At 35.9% G+C, this 21,351-nt stretch overlaps 1 protein-coding gene across 1 annotated transcript in view; it reads left to right on the forward strand.

Moving 5' to 3' along the window:
* The first annotated feature begins 566 nt into the window (after positions 1 to 566).
* SNX16 (sorting nexin 16) overlaps positions 567 to 21,351 on the forward strand; it is a 24,809-nt gene continuing 4,024 nt past the window's right edge. Inside the window, exons 1-5 of the mRNA XM_010296695.1 lie at positions 567 to 1,034; positions 5,461 to 5,547; positions 10,683 to 10,831; positions 16,476 to 16,545; positions 21,108 to 21,244. Of these exons, the coding sequence (XP_010294997.1) occupies positions 663 to 1,034; positions 5,461 to 5,547; positions 10,683 to 10,831; positions 16,476 to 16,545; positions 21,108 to 21,244 (815 nt within the window). The 5' untranslated portion in view covers positions 567 to 662. The remainder of the gene's footprint in view (positions 1,035 to 5,460; positions 5,548 to 10,682; positions 10,832 to 16,475; positions 16,546 to 21,107; positions 21,245 to 21,351) is intronic.

A 21,351-nucleotide genomic window follows, 5' to 3' on the forward strand; every position in this document is an offset into this window, starting at 1 on the left:
AGTGTTGTATGCAACAGAGTTGTTTTGGAAAAATATTTGGCTTTAAAAACACATCCATTATACTTCAGTGAATATGTAATAGATGCAAATATGTTTTTCACTTAATTTGTGTATTGTGGTGTCTTTTGATTCATGTCATGTATATTGTTGCATGCATGTTTGGCTCAGGTAGTCTGCTCCGGATATCTTACAGAAGCAATTCTGAGAAAAGCTTTGGTACTGCTTATACTAAACAGCCACTAAAACTACAGCAGTTTCTTAGAGTTCCCTAAAAATTGCTGACTATTTCAACAGAAGAGCACGTAATCATAAAGGATAAAAAGATTTTTGTAATCTTACTTTAGCTTTCTGTCATTTTAATTTTAATAGCTGTGAAAGAACTCCTGTAAAGCTGTCTGTCAAATTATAGACATGTCATTTAAAAGCATCATTTTATGAAGCAAAATTCGTGTGAAAATTAACCATCAATACTGCTGTGTACCATCTCAATGCTGATATGCATTCTTCCAAAGCAGTATCTTAGTGTTGCTTTTGCTTAAAAATTACAATATTTTCTGTCCTTCACTGCAGATACTGTTCTTGAAAAGAAGAGAAAACATGGCTTATAGAGTGAATGAACCTTAAACTCCTGGACCAAAAACTGAGGGATTTTTTCATGAAGGATGGCAACACCGTACGTTCCTGTTCCTATTCCTATCGGAAGTTCATCCTCCAGCTTTACAAACAGAAACCAAAGAAGTTCTTCTTTTGGGAGCATCTCAACGAGTTCCAGCTCCTCAAAAGGACAGCTGGAGGACTCTACAATTGGTAGTTTTAAAAAGATGAGCGTGCCTGACCAGATTGGTTCTACATCATCTGTTTGTAGTAGTCCACTTGTTAGGACTAAATTTACAGGTATGGATACATCCATAGAATACTGTACTCAGCCCATAGAAGAACTAGAGCAGAATGCAGATTCCAGGAGCTGGGAAGATCGACCGTCCACGCCTACTATACTGGGTTATGAGGTGATGGAGGAAAGGGCAAAATTCACTGTAAGTGTTGGGGATAGTATAGTTTATCCTGTAATGACAAAATAACAATTGGATGTATTTTGCATTCTTTTTCAGTAACTAATCCTGCAGTTCAGGGATGTTGGAGTACTTTACAAATATCAGTTTAGCTTCAAAGTACTGCCATCTGACAGGAAAAATTATCATTCCCATTTTACAGGTGGGAAGATTGAGACTCGGAAGCAGTCTTTCCTGTAATTGCATACATGGAATAGAAGGAACACATTTTACTTCAGGTGTCAATTTCTGCTGGAAAAGTCAGGAATTCCCTGCAAAGTTACAGTTCCTTATGAAATTGAACTTGTAGAAGTTCTAGATAGTTAAACATCTTAAATAAGGTTTTACTTTAAGTGAATTGTAAGATACCCTGATATCTGCCTTTTAGAGTTATTAGTAACATCCAACATTTGCATCAAAGTGAAAGCACGTAGTTTTCAGCTTCTTGCATTGCTAGGTTTAGTTTCTGAAAACCATTCTGAAAACATCCATGAGATGTCACATATACAGTAACTCATGTCAGAACACCAGCTTAACTGATTTGTATTGATTTTCCTCAAAGTGTACTGTAGATGACAATTGAACTTTTTTCCACATGCCATAAATATATTAAGGCATTTGTGCCTTTTTGTGGATGTGGTTGAAACATTTCCTTGAGATAATTCAGCAATGCTTGTGGGACTGATGGAAGTTCTTTGTTATTAATTATTTATTAATTATGTCAGGAGAGCAATATTAATCACAAATAGGTAAGGAGGAGGAAATAGACAAATTTTTTCCCCTATTTTCCTTTTACATTAGGAAAGTGCCCTTATGACAGTTCAAATAGTAGTAAAATCATCAAGTCCTTTTTGCAAAGAATTAAATAATGCTGATTTTATTACCTGAGAATGATAACATGTCATAAGTTTTTCAGTTTCTAACATCTTCACGCATAGTAACTTAAAGAGAAAAGCCAATTTTTTTTTTACGTGTAGAATAAAAATACCTTTAAAACAATGATCAGTATTGTTAGATAGACATGCGTTAGTCTGAAAATATGCCAGGACGAAGGAGTCAATATTGTTACTGTGTGTAGAAAGCCAGGTTACAGTACAAATGAAATGTTCTTCATTGTTAAAATGCTTTTGCTCTTTCTGAATTCACTTTGGTTGCCATGTTTGTTTCTGAAAGCACATAATTGTTTGTTTTCAGTTGAATGTTGAAAATAAGCTTGCTATTGTGCATTAAAACCAGCAAGTAATTTTGGTTGCTTCTGCAATGCAAAATCAATGAGATGGAAGACACTGGAAATATAAATTGAAATAATCTGTAAAAGAGAGGAGACTGAACTGCTGAACTTTTTTACTGTTTGTTAGCATCTCATAGTTCCTAAAAATATGAATCTGAATTATTTAAGCTGGGTGATGTACTAACTTCAAGAATTCAATGTTAGTGCATGGCAGAGTACATAGCCGATGAAGCTTATGGGAGAAAAAACCTAGACTGAAAAACATCTCTGTTTTTGGTCTCAGATGAGTTGGAAGTCTGGGAATGTTACATTAGCACTTCCCTTTTTTTTTTTTAAGTCAACTAGAAATTACAATGAGGTGCTGAATCAGCCAGAGAATGTTACTAAATATTGGCATGTTTTCATTGAATATTTTGTATTTGAGGAATAAGGCAATTCAGGATTGACTGGAGTTGCTTGAATTTGTTGAATGAATTTGTAGTTTTTTCCAAAAAGTTGTATGAAGGAAGTGACAGTTGTTTTTGTGGTGATCTAGTTTTTCTTGTTTACTAATTACAAATCTTTAAAAGAAAAAAAGAAAAGGAACAAAACCAAAACTTTTTTAAACTTTGTCAAGAAAACCAAAAATGTTTGGGTTAGGTTGACCTTTTTTTTTTTTTTTTACAAGTAATCAACAAGCTGATTGCACTCTTTATGATCATAATTTGTGAAGACTTTTTAAGTGGTCTAGTACTTACCTAGAAACCATTCAAAGTGAGGATCAGAATACCTGGATTTTTTTCACATGTGCATTTGTAAGCAATGTATTTTGAGTACTTTTAGTAGAATAAAAGAATAGAATACTGATCAGCAAGTAAATCAGTAAATCAGCAAGCATATTCCAAAGCTTCTTGTTCTATGTTTTGCTGTGTACTAGCAAAGAGTCTTCACAATTTTATATAGCAGTTCTGCTTTATGAATTGCCCCCGGTATCACTACAGGCTGGGGGATGGAGGGATTGAGAGCAGCCCTGCTGAGAAGGACTTGGGGGTACTGGTGGATGAAAAGCTGGACATGAACTGGCAATGTGAGCTCGCAGCCCAAAAGGCCAACCGTATCCTGGGCTGCACCCAAAAAAGCATGGCCAGCAGGTCGAGGGGGGTGATTCTGCCTCTCTACTCCACTCTGGTGAGACCCCACCTGGAGTCCTGCATGCAGCTCTGGAGCCCTCAGCACAGGAAACACATGGACCTGATGGAGTGGGTCCAGAGGAGGGCCACCAAAATGATCAAAGGGATGGATCACCTCTCCTCTGAGGACAGGCTGAGAGAGTTGGGGTTGTTCAGCCTGGAGAAGGGAAGGCTCCACGAAGACCTCATTGCAGCCTTCCAGTACTTAAAGGAGGCTTATAAGAAAGATGAGGACAGACTTGTTAGCAGGGCCTGTTGTGATTGTACAAGGGGTAATGGTTTTCAAGTAGAAGAGGGTAGATTTAGACTACATATAAGGAAGAACTTTTTCACAATGAGGGTGGTGAAACACTGGCCCTGGTTGCCCAGAGAGGTGGTAGCTGCCCCATCCCTGGAAACATTCAAGGTCAGGTTGGACAGGGCTTTGAGCAACCCCATGTCATTGAAGATGTCCCTGCTGACTGGAGGGGGCTTGGACTAGATGACCTTATAAGGTCCCTTCTAACCCAAACATTCTATGATTTTTTTTTTAATAAAATTCTGTTTATACTTTTGGTATGACAAGAAAGCTAAAATATTTGGACAAACATTTATACAGAAAATGTAAGAGAGAAGAATTACTTTTTAATGCTGGCTTCACAGGTGTGTCTTGCAGCCTGAATTTTAAAAGCTGATAGCTTTTTGTTAATGACTGAAATACTGCCTCAATCACAGCACATTACTTCCATAGATGCTGCTGCGTAGAAGTGGAATTCTGTGTTTAAAATGTAGATAAGAGAAATACTTGCTGAAAAATTGCTTTTAATTTGCACCATAGTTACATGCAGTTTGTGCAACTGTCTGCAGCTTCATACATTACAGAATACAAAATTGCTAAAAACAGTCTCTCAAATGTACAGAAGTTGGCTAGCACTGTAGTTATCGCATGCTGGGACTGCAACAAGAGAAATACTTTTATTGGCTAAGACAACCGGCTGTGAAAACATGAAATACTGGGGAAGATTTTACTAAGTAACAGATTAGAAAATGTTTTAAACAGTATCAGTTAAATGCTTATAAGGGATTTTTTTTTATGATTCCAAAAATACCCTTTTCTTCTGTGTATGTTACTAGTTTTAACTAGAGAACACCTAGATTGGGAAAGGTAACTTAGTACAGTTGCAGAGCCGCTTTTTCCTTACATTGCAGAAAGTAAGGTTGTGACATGAGAAACCTTCTTTTCTGGACACCGGATTAATATTTTCTAGTTGAAGTTGTGTGGTGTTAGATTCATCATGTTCGGGCATTTGAGTATCAATCCTCCTAAAAGATAACGGTTTGATTTTTATTATTATATTTATTTATCCATTTGGTTTTAAATAGGAGAATGGTACTGCTGTCCTGTTGTCTTGCTAAATCTGATTCAAAGGATCTATTACTTCAGTTCTACAGTACTAGTATAATTGTTCTGATGCAGTTATCTACGGATGTGGTCGTATTCTGCCTGGAAAGACAAAACCTAATGTTCGAGACAAATGGAACCAAAGCAGGATGTTATTTTTAAACTGCATCACTCTTCCTTGTGAAACAAGTCAGATGAGATATTTTAAAACAATGTAACACTCAGTAACTGATTATTACAATCATTTTAAAAAGAGAGTGGTCTTGAGAATTAATGAGTAAAACTGTAATTCAGCAAAGGTTAAAGTAGGTCACTAAAACATACTTCACTTACCTTTTTGATAAATGAGTCTTGTTTTTTCCTGGGGAAGAAATCTGGATGCAATTTCACAAACCCTTTTTTATAGACAGAAAATAGCTAACTGTATTTAGGAATTATAGAAACTCCTCCGTTAAATTCTGAAATTAATTTATAATCTTTGTACTGATAATTAAAAAAAAAATCCAATTAAGGATTATATTTTTATCTATGAGGTTTGTTTCATTAAGAAATAAAGGATAATATCAGCCTTCCAGCCAATGCAGCGTGAAGTTCTGCACATTTTTCTGATACTCCTGTTTTTCCACACAGGTATACAAAATACTAGTAAAAAGAAGTCCAGAGGAAAGTTGGGTGGTTTTCAGACGATACACTGACTTCTCCAGGCTTAATGACAAGGTGAGAATTACACACTGGTAAATTCTCAGCTAATTTGCCTCACTTTTTTTTTCATGTTTCATTTTCTTTGTGTCTAACATTTTTGTCACCTTTTTCTTTTCTTTTTTTTCCCTGCATATAAAACACATATGATATTAATGAATAAAAAAACATATGATTCCTCTTTTTTTCAAAGATACATGAAACAAATATAGTTAGTGTAAAGAAAATATTTCTTCATCTGAAGCTGTTAGTGTGCTTCATACTTTATATTTATTCCTATTCTATGTGATAAAGGAAATTAACTTTTTAATAGTTGTATCCCCTGCATGGAAATAGAACTGGGGCCTGTATTCTTTTGCAGGAATGATCCAATAATTATTCAGTTCTTTTCAGCACAACAAATTCTGCTTTCTTCATGATAAAACTGAAGTTTCATGAACATAAGTTCTTTGTATGTTGGTCACTCTTCAGTTGTTTTTAGCATCTTTGAAGTTAATTGTGAAATATTTCATCAGATCTTTAAAGCTGAAGACAGAGATGCCAGGTAAATAGGAATTCTGTGTCAGGAACTTAATATTTTTTAGAACATTTGACAAAAAAAAAGTTTGTCTAAAAAGTACAAGGTTTTTGAATTGGTAAATAACGTTTGGCTATCCCATTTACCATTACTTCTATAGAAGCATAAAAGTAGAAAAACAGAATTACACTTTCCTTTGTTCAACTGTCCAGTCCTAAAAGGAAAGATCATTCTTAAGTTTAACACGTTTTATTCTATTATGTTCTTTCATGTTCGAACTTGTAACTTTTTAATACTTTTTTTACCTGTAATAAGGGGGTTTTGGTATACCTTTTCTCTTCTTGGATCAATGTGCTTAATCAACTAAGAATTTAATTCTGCTGAAATTTTGAATATGGATTTGAACCTATATATTTCTTTAGGTTCTTGGTTTGACCTGTTTAGGTATCTTTTAGGCTACCTTTAAAACAGCAGCGCAGTCTAAAACTACCACAAATTGTTGAATGTGTATTAGTTTAGAGATTTCTTTCTGAATAAATTTCTGCGGTTTAATTCAGCCTATCTAAATTAAGGAATGCCTTGGTGTTGGCAAAAGCCTGACTTCTTTTGAGATTATGATGTTCTGTGGATTTCAACTCAAATTGCAGAAGTCAAGTCATACAACACTTTGTATTTTGGTCAGCTATGTCAGATTTAGGCTAAGAACTGGCTTACATGCATTGACTTTTAGTGTGGTTATCAGTGGTTTGAAAAAATAAAATGCCACAGGTATTCATTTTAGAATAAATATTTAGATTTTACAAATGAAGTCCTTAATCTTTGCTGTTAGATCTTTGACAAAAATGCTTGGCTGCTTGGCTTCTAGCACTATTTACAGGTATTAGGATTTCTGTTTAAAGGGAGGAACTTTATTTTTCCCTTGTTTCACTGAAGCTTTTTCATCTTTCACTATACATGTAAACTTTTACTTTGTTACTGTTTTGTAATTCTCTAGAGGTTTCAGAATTATGGTACACTTCAGTTCCTCAAGATGGCATTTCTCCGTTATAAAAAGCATCTCTTACGAACTGAAGAGTAATAGTTACATGCGTGCATCAGTGGATCAAAAGGCATGATGCAATGCTTGCAATTACTTGTTACCTAATGACAAATACAGACATGAAGTTGCATGCATGTATACTTTCAAGATATTTCTGTACCCCATCTCGTAGAAATCCAATATAAACAAGGGAAATACTATCTCATAAACCCTTTTCCTTACCGTCTTTCTTGTGGTTGGTGGCAAACTATTAATTCTCTGAAATGGTATTAGAAACTTGGCATTAAATGCCAACTGAATTGAATGATAGATCACTATGTGAAACAGCTTGAAATATTAACAGAGGGGGAATGTCTTTTCAGGAAGACCAGGTAAAGATGAAAGAGCAGTATGTTTTGTATGTGTCAGGCATATAGTTACTTGCAAGTCCAAACTGAACTGAGTTGGACTTTGGCAGTGGCTAAAAATGGAGAACATAAGAGAACAGGGACAGTTTCATGATGGGGACATGCATAGATAAAATCAGGACTAGATGAATTAATGCAGCTCAGCTAATTAATAGAAGCAGCTAGTGAACTTAGTAATAGCATTCTTTATTTGCCCTGTCTCTCAAAGAAAACAAATACGGCAAAATAAACAGCAGTAGGATCCTAGAAAGTATTTTGTACTTCCACTAGTTTCTGAAACATTTTTAGTAAGGAACAGCTAATAAAATAGAAAAGAAAGGGAATGAAAGAGCTCAAAACCAAGAACTCTCCTTTTATGAATTAAACCTGCAGCAGCAGTTAAGACTTGAACAGATTTCAAATGTGAGCAACAAATCCTTTGAATGTCAAAGCTATCTACTTTCCAGGCAATGAAAAGGTTATGAAAACTATATACCTACTGAAAGAAGACAAATAGAAGATGATAGCAAAGTAACCTAATGTAAAGGAAAGATATGTTGTCAATATGGGTACACTAGAAGCCACATAGTGATCTCACAGCCAAAATTAATTTAAAAAAATACAGATAGAGGTCAGCACAGGGAGAGTAGTAGACTTCTAAAGACGAAGGCAGAAGTGCTGAGATGCAAGATGGACTGTCACAGGATGCTAAAAGCAATAGGTAAAGGTCTATAAATCATTAGAGACAGAAGTAAGGGATGGAGGCAGTAAAGTAACAAATCCATTACTTGAGAGCAAACTATGGGAAGCAAATAGTAAATGATACTGCAAAGACTGAAATACTGTATTTTGCTGTAGTAATAACAACAATTTTAATCTCAGTAGATGCTGGAATATGACAGAATTTGAGGGGATAGGAGCAGAGGCTAAAATACAGATGGTTGGCTAGGTGCATAGGTTTTGTTCGTTAAGATTCATGGAATGATAGAATAGTTTGGGTTGCAAGAGACCTTTAAAGGTCATCTAGTCCAACACCCAACAGAACACCTAATGGATTGAAGAAGTATGTGAATAATACTCATCTGTCTCAAAAAATGGTGGGGAAAGAACTTTGTAAAGTTTATTACGATGCTGGTAGAGATGTTGAACAAATAATGAAATGGCCAGTCTTAAGAACCAGGAAGTTAACCATTTCTCCCCGAGACTGTGCCTCATGTGACATGCATCATCTATTATGTAATGATGTATGGGAGAGACATCTAGAAAAGATGGTGGATCCAAGCGAGTGATCACAGCCAGCATAACTTGTCTGACCCACTGTTTTTCCTGCTATGTCTGAGGAGTGTTCAAGAAAGAATGCCCCAGGACCGTGCTGTTGAATATTGTCTGCTGACAGCAGCTAGCTTTCTCATACTCTCTTCATCCACAAAAGGAGTAATCTGTGGATAGGCATACTCTTTCCTTAGAGGTAAATTACATGATCTACATAACCAGACAAGTGAAATTACCATTAAGGAGAAATCTGTGTGGTTGAAAATCTTTCCCAGCAATGGTTATCTGTGGTCCTCTCTACAGCTAACACAGGAACTCATTCTTAAGAGGGGTTGTGGAGCACAGGGGATCCTTACTTATATTGGGTTAATAATAACTTGGTAAGAGGTGAAGGAACTTTGTATAATCACAGATAAAATCAAAAATATCAAGAAGAGTCTAATATCAAGATGAAATCCAGTAAGAGAGGAGAAAAACATATACTTAAATAATTAAATGCAGAAATAGAGCAAGGCTTTGACAATAAACCATTCTATAAATAAGAAACTAGTATTTCATAGAATCATAAAATAGTTTGGGTTGGAAGGAACCTCCAAAGGTCATCTAGTCCAACCCTCGCAGTGAGTGCAGACATCTTCAACTAGGTGAGGTTGGTCAGAGCCCTGTCCAACCTGACCTTCAATGTTTCCAGGGATGGGGCAGCTACCACCTCTCTGGGCATCCTGTGCCAGTTTTTCACCACCCTAGTTGTGGTGAAATTTAATCTGCTGAAAGAGCTACCCATTAGCTTTTCCCAAGAGCCTATAAAGAATAGTTAAATAAAGCTTATTGTCAGAAGGCTTAAATTTTGCTGTGCAAGGATCAAGACACCTACTGAAGAATTAGCTCACATCTGTGTAAACATTGAGTGCTAAACTGTTTTCAAGGCAGATTCTGGAATCCCTATCACTGGAACACTCATACAAATATATTAGGTGTATGCAATACATCACTGACAGAAGTTGGCTTGACCCTGTCTTCAGAAAAAGTTGAAACAATTCTTGTGGCTGTTTGAGGAACATTAGATTTTGTAAAACCTGTTTGCTTTTTCCTGTTGCTTGTAAATCTTCAGGAATTTTCTGTGCCAAGCATCCCTTCTGAGAAAAGGCATTTTGCAAAAAACGTAATTGCTTTTTATGAAAGGGTTAATTTTTTTAATCTTCATGCATATTAGAAAAATAATTAATTAGCATCCTTGGACAGATCCATCATTATATAATGTTATGCTTCCATTCACTTGCGTATTTCATTTCTGAATTCAAAGAAAAATTCTAGGTATTTCTGACGTTGAGTATACCCCATTACTATTTAAGTAACTCATAAATACAGTGTTGCATGTTAGTACTAGGGTTTGAGCCACATCCATGCATATTGAAATTTTAATATTCTGGGTGTACAAGGAGCTACTATCTACTAGAAGTATCGCATGCATGTGTTGTAATTAATCTTGTTAGCCCCCCAAAGAAGACAGGTTGCAGAGTTATATATAGGTCTGTAATGGGCTTCATATATTATCTGTATAGTACTTACTATCCCCAAGTACTTTAGAAGAAACACCACTGAAATGCTTACTTACCTGATACTTAAAATTTTCTTATATTCACTGACTCAAAGGCATTAAATAGCAGACTCAGAGACATTAAATAACAAACAAAGTTTTTCATTCCTATTTTTATATGGTAAATTTGAGAGGTCATTTGATTGCAGCACGGCAAGTGACAGAACTGTGTCCACAATTTATGCTATAATTTGGATTGTACTTACGGTTGACACTTAACCTTGTGCTCAAACTTAGCAAAAGACAGAAAGATCCTGTAACTCTGAGTGAAGTCAGTGCCTTCAGTGTCAAATCCAGTACTACTTTAAATACTTTTTCTTTTGGCTTTGATTTCTGTTTCAGCTAAAAGATATGTTTCCGGGCTTTCGGTTGGCCCTTCCACCAAAGCGCTGGTTCAAGGATAATTATAATCCTGACTTCTTGGAAGATCGACAGTTGGGACTACAAGCATTCCTCCAGAACCTGGTAGCTCACAAAGATATTGCTAACTGGTATGTGATTAAACTTTGATTCTGGATTGTGATTGTGTGTGTGTGTGTGTGTGTGTGTTTTTTCTCAAACTCCTCATATAGGCTTCTAGACTCTAGCAGTATATCTTTGAGGGCCATAGTAAGGAATTTCATTAACATTCACATTGTGTATTTGGACATTATGTGAATTATTTGGTGTCCTATTAAATTAATACTATCTTAATGTAAGCAAAAAAGGGGAATTGCAATATTTTCAATTGTACATGATTACCTACTGACTAAAACTTGTAATATTTTAAATGTTAGACTATTCACAGTTTACTGGTAAAATATTACTTCTGTGTGCTGAGTGCAGAACTGATACATTGTTAATTTATATTGAGATTAAACGTTAGGCTTTCACTGGGAAGTACCTACTCTTTATGTGATTAGTTCTTAAAATGTGTATTAAACTTGAAGTTTTTATGACACATGACATGATAGTAATAGAAGTACCTTTATAGATTGCTTTGCATGCGTAAATGTAAACCACAAATCAAAAAAGGCTTAAGAAGAGTCTAAAAAACATAATGTGTTTAAGCAACAAAGTACGGAAGTTTCTTTGAACAATATCTTTTTTCATATCAAGTGGAAGATTCTTCCAAAGCTGGAAGATGAGTAGAACATAATTCTGGTAAATTAAATGTAAAATCATTTTAATCTAGTAAGCTAGTTTCTAGAGGCAGAGCAGTTAGTTCTAAAAACCTTTTCCAACACCAGAAATAGAACAATTGTGAGGCTGCTGTACCAGAGATTCTTTGAGGAATGAGTCTGAGGAACAGTCTTCATCTGAAACTTTACATTAAAAACAAAGAGTAAGAAATTCTCTAGATCAAATAGCATTCCCTCAAGAATTTTAAATGAACTAAAATATAAAATTACTGAGCTGTGGTGTGAGACCGTATAATGCTCATATCTACTTTACTTTTTAGTAGAATGGCTATTACTACATTTGACACATTTTTATAGGGCATTTGACTGTTGAGTCTGGAAACTAGAGATTAGCCAGTTTGACTTTTGGTACTGCTTGTAATAAAAACCCTAAAGTGGTAGGCAGGTAAACAAAAATAATACTTGGCAAAGCAATAATGTCTTTTGCAGAGGGAAATCTATCTAACAGGTAGTTATGAGGGAGCTCATATAAAATGGGTTGAAAGGCAGAGGGAAAAGAATTGACGGAAATTTAGGGGTCTTACATATGGAAAGCTGGATCACAGTTATGGAGACTGATGTTCAGAATATCTGGGAATCGTCTGGAAAAGGGAATGAACAATGAGATTATGAAGTATTGTAGAAGGATCCTGAGGCACTGAGTGTCTAACATTAATTTTCATGTCATGAAGTGCAAAATTATCGTACAGTACATACATACAGAAATCATAAAATCAGTTGTGTTTTACAACCTGGAAAATACCTATCGGTATTGATGCAATTTTCTGAATCAGTTCGGTGTTCAGAAATAATCAAAAAGTTACATAAAAATTACTGAAGAGGAAGTTAAAAAAAAAAATACTGTTGTGGGAGTCTGAATTGTACTTCCATATAGTCCAGTGCTAAAATACAGCATTCAGTTTCAAAAGAGAGTCTGCCAGAAGTACAGAGAAAGGAAGCAAGAGCAGATGAAGCTACAGACAAACTTCCTGGCAAGAGGAGTTCTGTTGTTTTTTATTCTGTCATCTTGGGAAAGGGCTGGCTAAACAGGGTATACGAAATCATCAAGTGGATAGGGAAGGTGAGTAATGGATGTTAATATTTTGGATGATTCATAGTCATCACTCAGTATGTCACACTGAATTGCAGAGCTTTGTTGTGAGATGTCAGAGACAGAAAGCTTAAATGGTTTCAAAAAGAAATTGGGATCAACCTCTGAGTTTCTCTGTCAGCGGCTATTAAACATGATTATATGTGTGAAATATGCGGCTGAGAAGTTTAAGAACTTCCTGATTACTAAATTACAAAATGATAGGTGTGCCAAAAAGAAGAAATTCTTCTCTAAATGTCAGTTATGCTGCTGGAAACAGACTAGTGAGCTGGATGGACTTTGTCTGCTTGAATAGATGCGAAGGCTTTATGCTTCTTGTTGTTAAAGCTAGTTTGGCATTTCAGCTACCTTGTTTGTATCTTGATGGTGGTCCATATTGGGCAAAATAGTGTTTGTCACAATTTAAGGCAAAAAAACCCAAAACATAACTTCTAGACTGCATCACTCATCAGATACAAAAGGGAATTTAAATGTTTGTGGACTCAGTTTGTCCACTTTGGTTTGTGAACAGATACTTAACTGAAATGTGGTTTTGAAGAAAACTCTGATCTTGACTGTGTAAGGCTCTGCATGAAGATTAAGTTTATTAAAAAAAAACTTGTAATCTGTTGGTATGGCTTATGTTCTAAATATTTGGATCTATGGAAGGTCTGGATTCCTCAGGAAGCGATTAAAACTAGGAAGACTTGATCTGTCTGATTTTTTTTTTTTCTTCACCTACTTATCAGACAATAAAAGTTACCATTAATAGAAATTAACATTTGCACCTTACGTGAGCAGTGGTGAGCATCTGACCCTGCTTCCTCCTTAAAAGCTCACCACTTACTTCTGCAGTTTTGCAAATAGGTCAAACTGCTTGGGTCGCACCAAAACCAAATCATCCTTTACTCTTTATAGAGAAATTTCTTTGATTTCTATTTATGCACTGTATTATCACTGACACATATTGACAGTGGGAAATTCACCCTTCAGGGTTAGGAGACCTCATTTGGTATATCTTTTTTTTAATTAAACTACTTTGTGAATCTAGTTTTAAGATTAAATGTAGGGTGGTATGAAGGCAACTAAATTTAGAGTCTGCGTTTTACGGATTTCTTCTCATATTTTGCCTCTGTTGAAGATTTGGTGAAAGATCGAATTGAAATCCACCCACAGATTTTAATGTGTTCAAGAAAATTTCATATGACCTACAAAGTGGGAGAAAGAAGTTTAACCTGCTAAACAGAAGTGTCATTTGGCTTTATATAGATGACACAGCTCTTCTTTGCCTCCACCCTGTATAAGAAGCAGCTTGGAAGGGAGGAACTCAGTCAGCTGTTGAGTCTTGCCAGGGTTCCCATGTGTGGCACTGCCCCTTGCAGCCCTTCTTTAACGCTGCTGTGCACTGGCATTGCTGCCTCCCTTGAGAAAGGTGTCAGCATAGGGGCAAAGAAAGAAGCCACGCACAGAAATCTTTGTTGCATACTGCAGAAGATTTCTGTGATACTTCTAAGGCAGCATTTTCTCCTATTTCTTAAATGAAGGGAAGAAGTGTAACACATAGAGGGGAGAGCAGGGTCAAAGCAGACTCTCAGAGTAAAGCTAGGCTGCAAATGAATGTTTATGCCATCAGGTGCATATTTTAGTTAAAGAAATGACATTTTCAGTGACCTGGGGCTTGAAGTTTCTTGCTTCCTTATGTAAAATAACGAATCTAAAGCTTTCAATTTCAAGAAGTTTTAAAAGCGATAGAAAAAGACACAGTTTTCTGACAGCAGCTGTAGGGAACAAGAAAAACTGGGTTTCACCTCTTGTAAGCAGATGATGTATGGAGACTTTTTTTTCTAGATACTTCATTTTTCACTCACAAGCATTACTGCCTGTTATGCCATTTTAATGTTACCCTTTAACACAATAAAATTACTAGCAAAATGTAGAAATTCAGTACTTTTAAAATATGTTTGAGCTGAACTAATTGAATAAGGATGAAGATGTTGAAGAATGCTGAGCAGACATATTTCCATGTAATGAATTCTTCTGCATTAGAGATATTAGAGTTCATTCAGCACAACTTTCATCTTTATAGAAAGAGCAATTCAACCATTAAAAGTGGACTTGAGCATCATGTCGGAAAAGATTAAACTATTTGGAGAGGAAAAAAACAACCCTGCTGCTCTTGAAAATGTATATTCATTTGGTTTGAGGTTATGTTTTCTAATAATTTAACTAATGACTTGTTGCCATCTATCTTTTTTTTTGTGCTACTTGGAGTGGTAGTCTTGGTTTAAGCTGCAGAATTTTATTAATTTGAGTACATGGAAAAAGCTGTTTTAAAATAGTACAGGTTTAGGCTATGGCTTGTACAGATCATAGATTGATGAATGTAAACCAGTGGAGAGGGCTTGGAAAAGGAAGGTTTTTTCATGTTTGTCACATAGATTCAGTGGGGAAAGGAATGATCATGATGATAGGAGAAATTTTTTAAGGTTGATATAAAGGCTGATGAGGTGAAACTGGATACGAAGACAAGAATTCTCACCAACCATTGTCCAGAAAAACCCATCTGTATCTTCACATGTGCAATAAGCACTTGAAAGCAGGCTTACAAAAATCCCGCAACAAAACAAAGGTTTGATATATTTTTAGATACATATTCTTCAGAGCCTTTCTAAAACTAAAAGTGATGGCATAATCAATGATTACTGTTTGCTGAAAAAACTCTCCCGATTTTGCTTGCTAAATCTGAAGCTGTTTCATTAGAGTAATAGCTTGGTAAAAGAAGTTTCCTTTCTTGTGTTTGTATTTTTCATCTGCCTCAAATAGAGAGAAGGAACAGAAGGCAGAAAACTACTTTCTTTTGTCTTCACCTTCCCACAGGACTTAGGTTGGAGGAAGAGACAGGGAGTTAGTTTGGATTCACATCTTCCTTTTTTGTGTATTCATTGCAGTAGTGAGTACAAGCACGGAATTGCGAGCAAGTTGTTACTAGCTAATTAATTGTGAATACAGTATTCTGACTGGAAGTTATTTATAGATTGAATTAACAGCAGGAAAGGTGTATGAAGAGACATGTTTGGAGATGTTGAAGAGTTCTGTGAAAAATAATTTAAACTTGGAAGATAGAATGAGAAATGCTCAAAATACTCTGTAGTAAACCACAGGATTGAACATACTTTCTTCTTCGGGCCTTTGCAAAACAATGCATGGAAGGGGTTGACAACAGTTACACAGTTTTACACAACTTTAAGTTCGAAATGTGTGTTTAGAGATGCTATGTAGTATATCCACGGCACATTAACCTTGTCACTTATTCTTTTATAACTTATTAGTCTTGTCAAGTTATAGATAATTATATACTTTGTGTGTGTGTATATATATAAAAAATATATATACTGTGTATATGTCAATGGATTATGATCTTAGCAAAATAGAGACACATAAGCATGTTTCAATACCCATGCTTATTCCACTTGTATTTCCTGAAGGGATCTATGTATGGATTTTAGCAGCATACCTTTTAATTCATCTTTAAATACTTATTTTTCAAACCTTTTCAATACCAAAAGGATAAACTTGCTTCTCAGTTGTCATGTAGCAATAAATTCTCTGAAGATTTGAGAAATCATGTTTTAAATTGACTTAGTCTCTGTTTGAAAACTCTTAACTGTACTTGTGCAACTTCTTAAGTCCCATTAAGTACTGTCCCTGGTTAACATAAACAACTGAGACTTAATAGTCTGTTAACATTATTTTGAATACTTGGGAGGAAATTTGAGGATGGTTGGTTGTGTCCCTTAAAGAAATACTGCCCTTGTATTATCACATTTAAATATTGTTGCTTTTTTTTTGTACGTCAAGTAATTCACTCTCTTTTATTTGGTAAAGCCTTGCAGTGAGAGAATTTCTTTGTCTGGATGATCCTCCAGGTCCTTTTGACAGTCTAGAAGAGAGCAGGGTAAGTGCTATCTAGTATCATAAAAAGACAATGCAAAAGGCAGTAGCTGTTAGTATATTGTAAAATCTGCTGAACGGTATGGAATGAAATATTTTTATTCCTGTTCTTTCACAAAAATTTGCAAATGAATGTATTTCTAAAACTGACACAGTCTGATTATTGGTGTGCACTGGTAATCTTTGACTGCTGTATTTGATCCCTGTCCCAAGATTTAATCTCCTCCTTTTTGCATTTTATGACCAGTGGATAAAATTTGTTTTTAAGACAATTACTTATATAAGGCAACTACTGAATATAGGGAGAGTTTTTGTAGGTTTACATTCAGCATGTTGTCACAATGCGTACACCTTAGACTTCAGGTCTTGCAGTAAAATGTTCTTGCTATAAAATGTAATGAAAGGATTAATTCTGACCACCAAAAATAGCATTCTTGCAGTTAACTGAGCAGTGTTAAGTAGTGTTGTAAAACAGCAGCCTTTCAACATGCATGTGAGCACATTGAACAAATAATACCGTACGCTGCAGCCTGTTTTATTAGAAGTATGTTTCACTGGCATGCAGAGCTATACCAAGTCTATCTAGAACAGGTTGTCTTAGTTTCCTTGCTTTATAGAATAATAATGTGTTTTGGAATTGCTTCTTCAACTAAATTTATATTTACTAGTTTGTTTTGTGTGTAAGTGGGAGTGCCTTGGCTCTTGCTACATCTGAAGGATGTAACATACATAATTACATCTATGTACATCTGAAGGATTTGGTATGGGTTTTTTGTGTTACAAGCTCGTATTTGATTTCTATACAATCACTTTTCATCATAACTATTTAAGTTGATGAGAAGAAATAAAAAATACAGGAATTATTTGTTCAGATAATTAAGAAATTTAAGTGACACCTTCATAGAGATTTTGATCATGCATACCATGGTGAAGTCTCAGGGTTATTCATTCACCATAGGATTTTAGACAAATTATTAAAATATCTGTGCTGTTGTAGTTTTGCCTATTAACCATTTCTATAACGTCAGACACAGCTGTCATAAAATTCTGGTCTCCAAGGGATACCTCACTTTATTACAGAATGGTTGAGGTAGGAAGGGACCTCTTGAGATCATCTAGTCCAATGTTCCTGCTCAAGCCAGGTCAGCTACTGCAGATTGTCCAGGACCAGGTCCAGTCATGTTTTGAATAATCTACAGAGGAGACTTGACAACTTCTGTGAAACCTGCTCCAGTGTTTGATCACTATCACAGTAAAAAAAGTGGTTTTGTGTGTTCAGGTTGAATTTCCTGGTTTTTAGTTTGTGCCCATTGTCTCTTGTCCTGTCAGTGAGCCCCACTGAGAAGAGTCTGTCTCCTCCTTCATTCCCTCCCATCAGGTATTTATACCCATTGATAAGATCACCCTGAGCCTTCTCTTCTCCAGACTGGAGTCCCAGCTGTCTCATCCTCTTCTCACATGAAAGATGCTCAAGTCCCTTAATTATCTTTGATTATGATCTTTGAATCATGAGCCCTGGGATCATGGTGGACAACAAGCTGGAGATCAGCCAGCTCCCTCAGCACTCATAGGTGCAACCTGTCAGGCCCCGTGGACTTGCGTATGTCTGGTTTAACTGCTCCCTGACCTGGTCCTCCTCCAGTGAGGGTAAGTCTGTCCTGGGCCTTCCTTGTCTTTCCCTCTGGTTGCAGAGGTCTGGGATTCCTGAAGGCTGGTTTTATCAGTCAAGACAGGCAAAGATGGCACTGAGTACCTCAGCCTTTTCAGTGTGATTTGTCACAAGTTCCCCCACTCCATTCAGCATGGTTCCCATGGTTCCCCTAGACTTCCTTTTGCTGATTATGTACTTGTAGAATCCTTTCTTGTTTCCTTTCACATGTCTTGCCAGATTCAGCTCCAGTTTGGCCTTCACTTTCTTAACGCTGTCGTTGCAAGATGAGACAGCAGCCCTATATTCCTTCTGGGTCACCTTTCCATTCTTCCAGTGCTAGTAAACTTTCTTTTTATACCTGAGTTCCGTTAGAAGTTCCTTGCTCATCCATACAGGCCTCCTGCACCCTTTGCTTGATTTCCTACTTGTTGAGGTGGACTTTTCTTGAGCTTGGAGGTGGTGATCCTTGAACATGAATTAGCTCTCCTGGGCTGCTCTCCCCTCCAGGATAGCTTCCCATTAATTCTTCCCTCCGAGCAGATTTCTGAAGAGATTGAAGTCTGCTCACCCAAAATCCATAGTTGTGGTCCTGCTTTTTGCTCTGCTCTTGCCTGTTAGGATCCTGAACTCCTACATATCAGCATCTATATCCATTCCTCGCTTTTTTTAACAAGTGCCCAACTACATAGCAAGCACTATGGTTCAGATACTTAGTCCAGGAGTTAATTTTTAAAGATATCTCAAAAATCACTTCTGTTTTACTTTTCTGCTGTTACTGTTGTCAAACAAAGCATTGCAAAAAAAAAAAAAAAAAAAAAAAATCTTCTATTACTGTTTTCCTGATAATGGAAAGTATGGATATTCTCTATTTGTTCTATGTTTATTCTATTATTCCAGTTCAATAAGGACTTGCCAAAACGTATTTTGCCTTTTTTGGGAGGGGTACAGGTACCTCTCCCATTAGAAATCATTTAGGTCTTACAAAACTTAATCACAGAAATGTAGGCAAAATATTCACTAAAGCAGTTTTTTTTTCTTTTTTTTTTGTCATATCCTTGGTAATTGTTTCCATGGGTCCTTTCCCAGCCATCAGTGTTTCATGAGCCAGTGAAGAAGGAAGTGAAGCTCTCTTCCAGCTGGCCTAGTTCTGTTGCCCTTTCAGAACTTACAGGGAAAATTGGTCCCACCCTGGGTATTAGAACTGTACCAGACTCCAGGTGTCTAGCTCTTCAAGGAGCAAGGGATCTCATTACACACAATTCCCTGATAGGTCTTTCTCAGCTTTGGTTCACCTTTCTGCTATTACGGCATCCTTCAGAATATGTTGATGTTTTCGTATTCAGTTGTCAAGAGTGACTTCCTTTCCTTGGGCAGCTAGAGATGAGTTTTTTCCAAAAGGCTTTTTTTAGTTCTTATGTAGAACAATAAAACAGTTCACCATATGTGGAATATTTGTATTTATTCTGTGAATAGGGAAATTTGCATGTGCATAAATCTAAAGGTAGAAATAATATAAATTAATTATATTCTGAAGGAAATAATGTCCAGTTTTTAGGTAGGGCATCAGCAACCCTGAACAGTTTCACAAAATACACTAGAAATCACTTAATTGGTTTGGATGAAACAGGATGACTCCTTAACTGGAATGATTGCTAAAGCAATCACTAAAAATACTGTGTGAAGAATGAATTGCATGCCATGTGTTCTCAGCTCTAGAAGATGTGAATGAAGCTGTGGCTTAACTGATGCCTTCAATGCCTGTCAACCAAGATAAATTTGCTATATGAGTCAATAAAATGAATAAAAACTCAGCGGAAAAAAAAATCAAAATGGTTATTGGGTTGAAAAACACTGCATTTTTTTAAATTGTATAATTACAGGAAAATTTTTTTTAAAGTTGATAAGTCTGCTTCAGTTAAAGCAAAGAATAGGATCTTCTTGGTGTTTGTAGCCCATTTTAAAACTTTAGGAAAACAGTGTCTTAACAGCATTGTTCTTAACTGAGCTCATAAAATGCTTATATTCAGTGGATTCTGGGAATTAGTAGTTAGTTGCGTGTAATGTTAAGCCAAGAAAGCCTCCTATGTAGGTTTTTTATTTAGTGAGAACATGTAAATTATTAAACCAGAATTGCACATTACTGTTGTTAGATTTGCTCTTTCCAGTAATAGATCAGCAGGCTCAGTGCCAACGCTTCTGCCACTTCCTGCATTCAGTGGATGTTACATTGTATGTTGGCTCTTCACATTAAGTTTTGAGATTGCTCACTGTCAAATTCATCAGCGTGAGCTATATATATATGTCATGCTCAGCAGAGTAATGCAACATACTTGTCGTGGTTGAGTAGTTAGTGTTCTTCGCGTTTTGTTAAACTTTTTCAAAATGTTTTTCTATTCGTCTTCTGATTTGCACGATTGTTGTATTTGTAAGAGGTATTTGGTACAGAACTGTACAACTTTGTATTTATCCTAGGTAGTGGAAGAACATGCACCTTATCCAAATATTCCTAGCATCTTGGGAATTAGACTCTTTGAAATTGATTTCCAAGTCACATGAAAGCAAATCTTGTATAAGGGGAAAAGGGAGTAGGGATGTTGTTTCATGTAGGCATAAAGGTTCAAAACTAGGGACTGGGCATCAAAGGCAAGAAAACTCTTTCAAAAGTCTCTCTTGAGACAAATGATGCAATAAATTATTTGCATTGCAATTTGTCATAATAAATTCATTGTTCAAAGCAAAGCAGCATTGTTTTATTCAGGACAGAACTTTTTTTGAAGTTTATATAGCTCTTTATAGTAATCAATACAAAGAAAAGCAGCAACAATTCTGTTATGGTTTGATATTTCTAAAAGAAAAACCAATAAAGGCAGTCCACTGAAGTTAAATGGAAGATGTTCTTAAATTTTGTCTTTTAGGCTTTCTGTGAAACTCTGGAGGAAACAAATTACCGTCTACAAAAAGAACTGCTTGAGAAACAAAGGGAAGTTGAATCGCTGAAGAAATTGTTAAGTGAAAAGCAGCTTCATATAGATGCTGTTGAAAGAAGAATTAGGTATGTAGAAACTTTATGGGTTTTAGGAGTTTCTTTCCATGAAGGCATCTTCTCTATATAGTTGCAGGCACCAGCTTTAAATATATTCTTGAAAACCATTTTCCCTA

This window comes from Phaethon lepturus, unplaced genomic scaffold (assembly GCF_000687285.1).
Source record: "Phaethon lepturus isolate BGI_N335 unplaced genomic scaffold, ASM68728v1 scaffold5961, whole genome shotgun sequence".
Lineage (NCBI taxonomy): Eukaryota > Metazoa > Chordata > Aves > Phaethontiformes > Phaethontidae > Phaethon > Phaethon lepturus.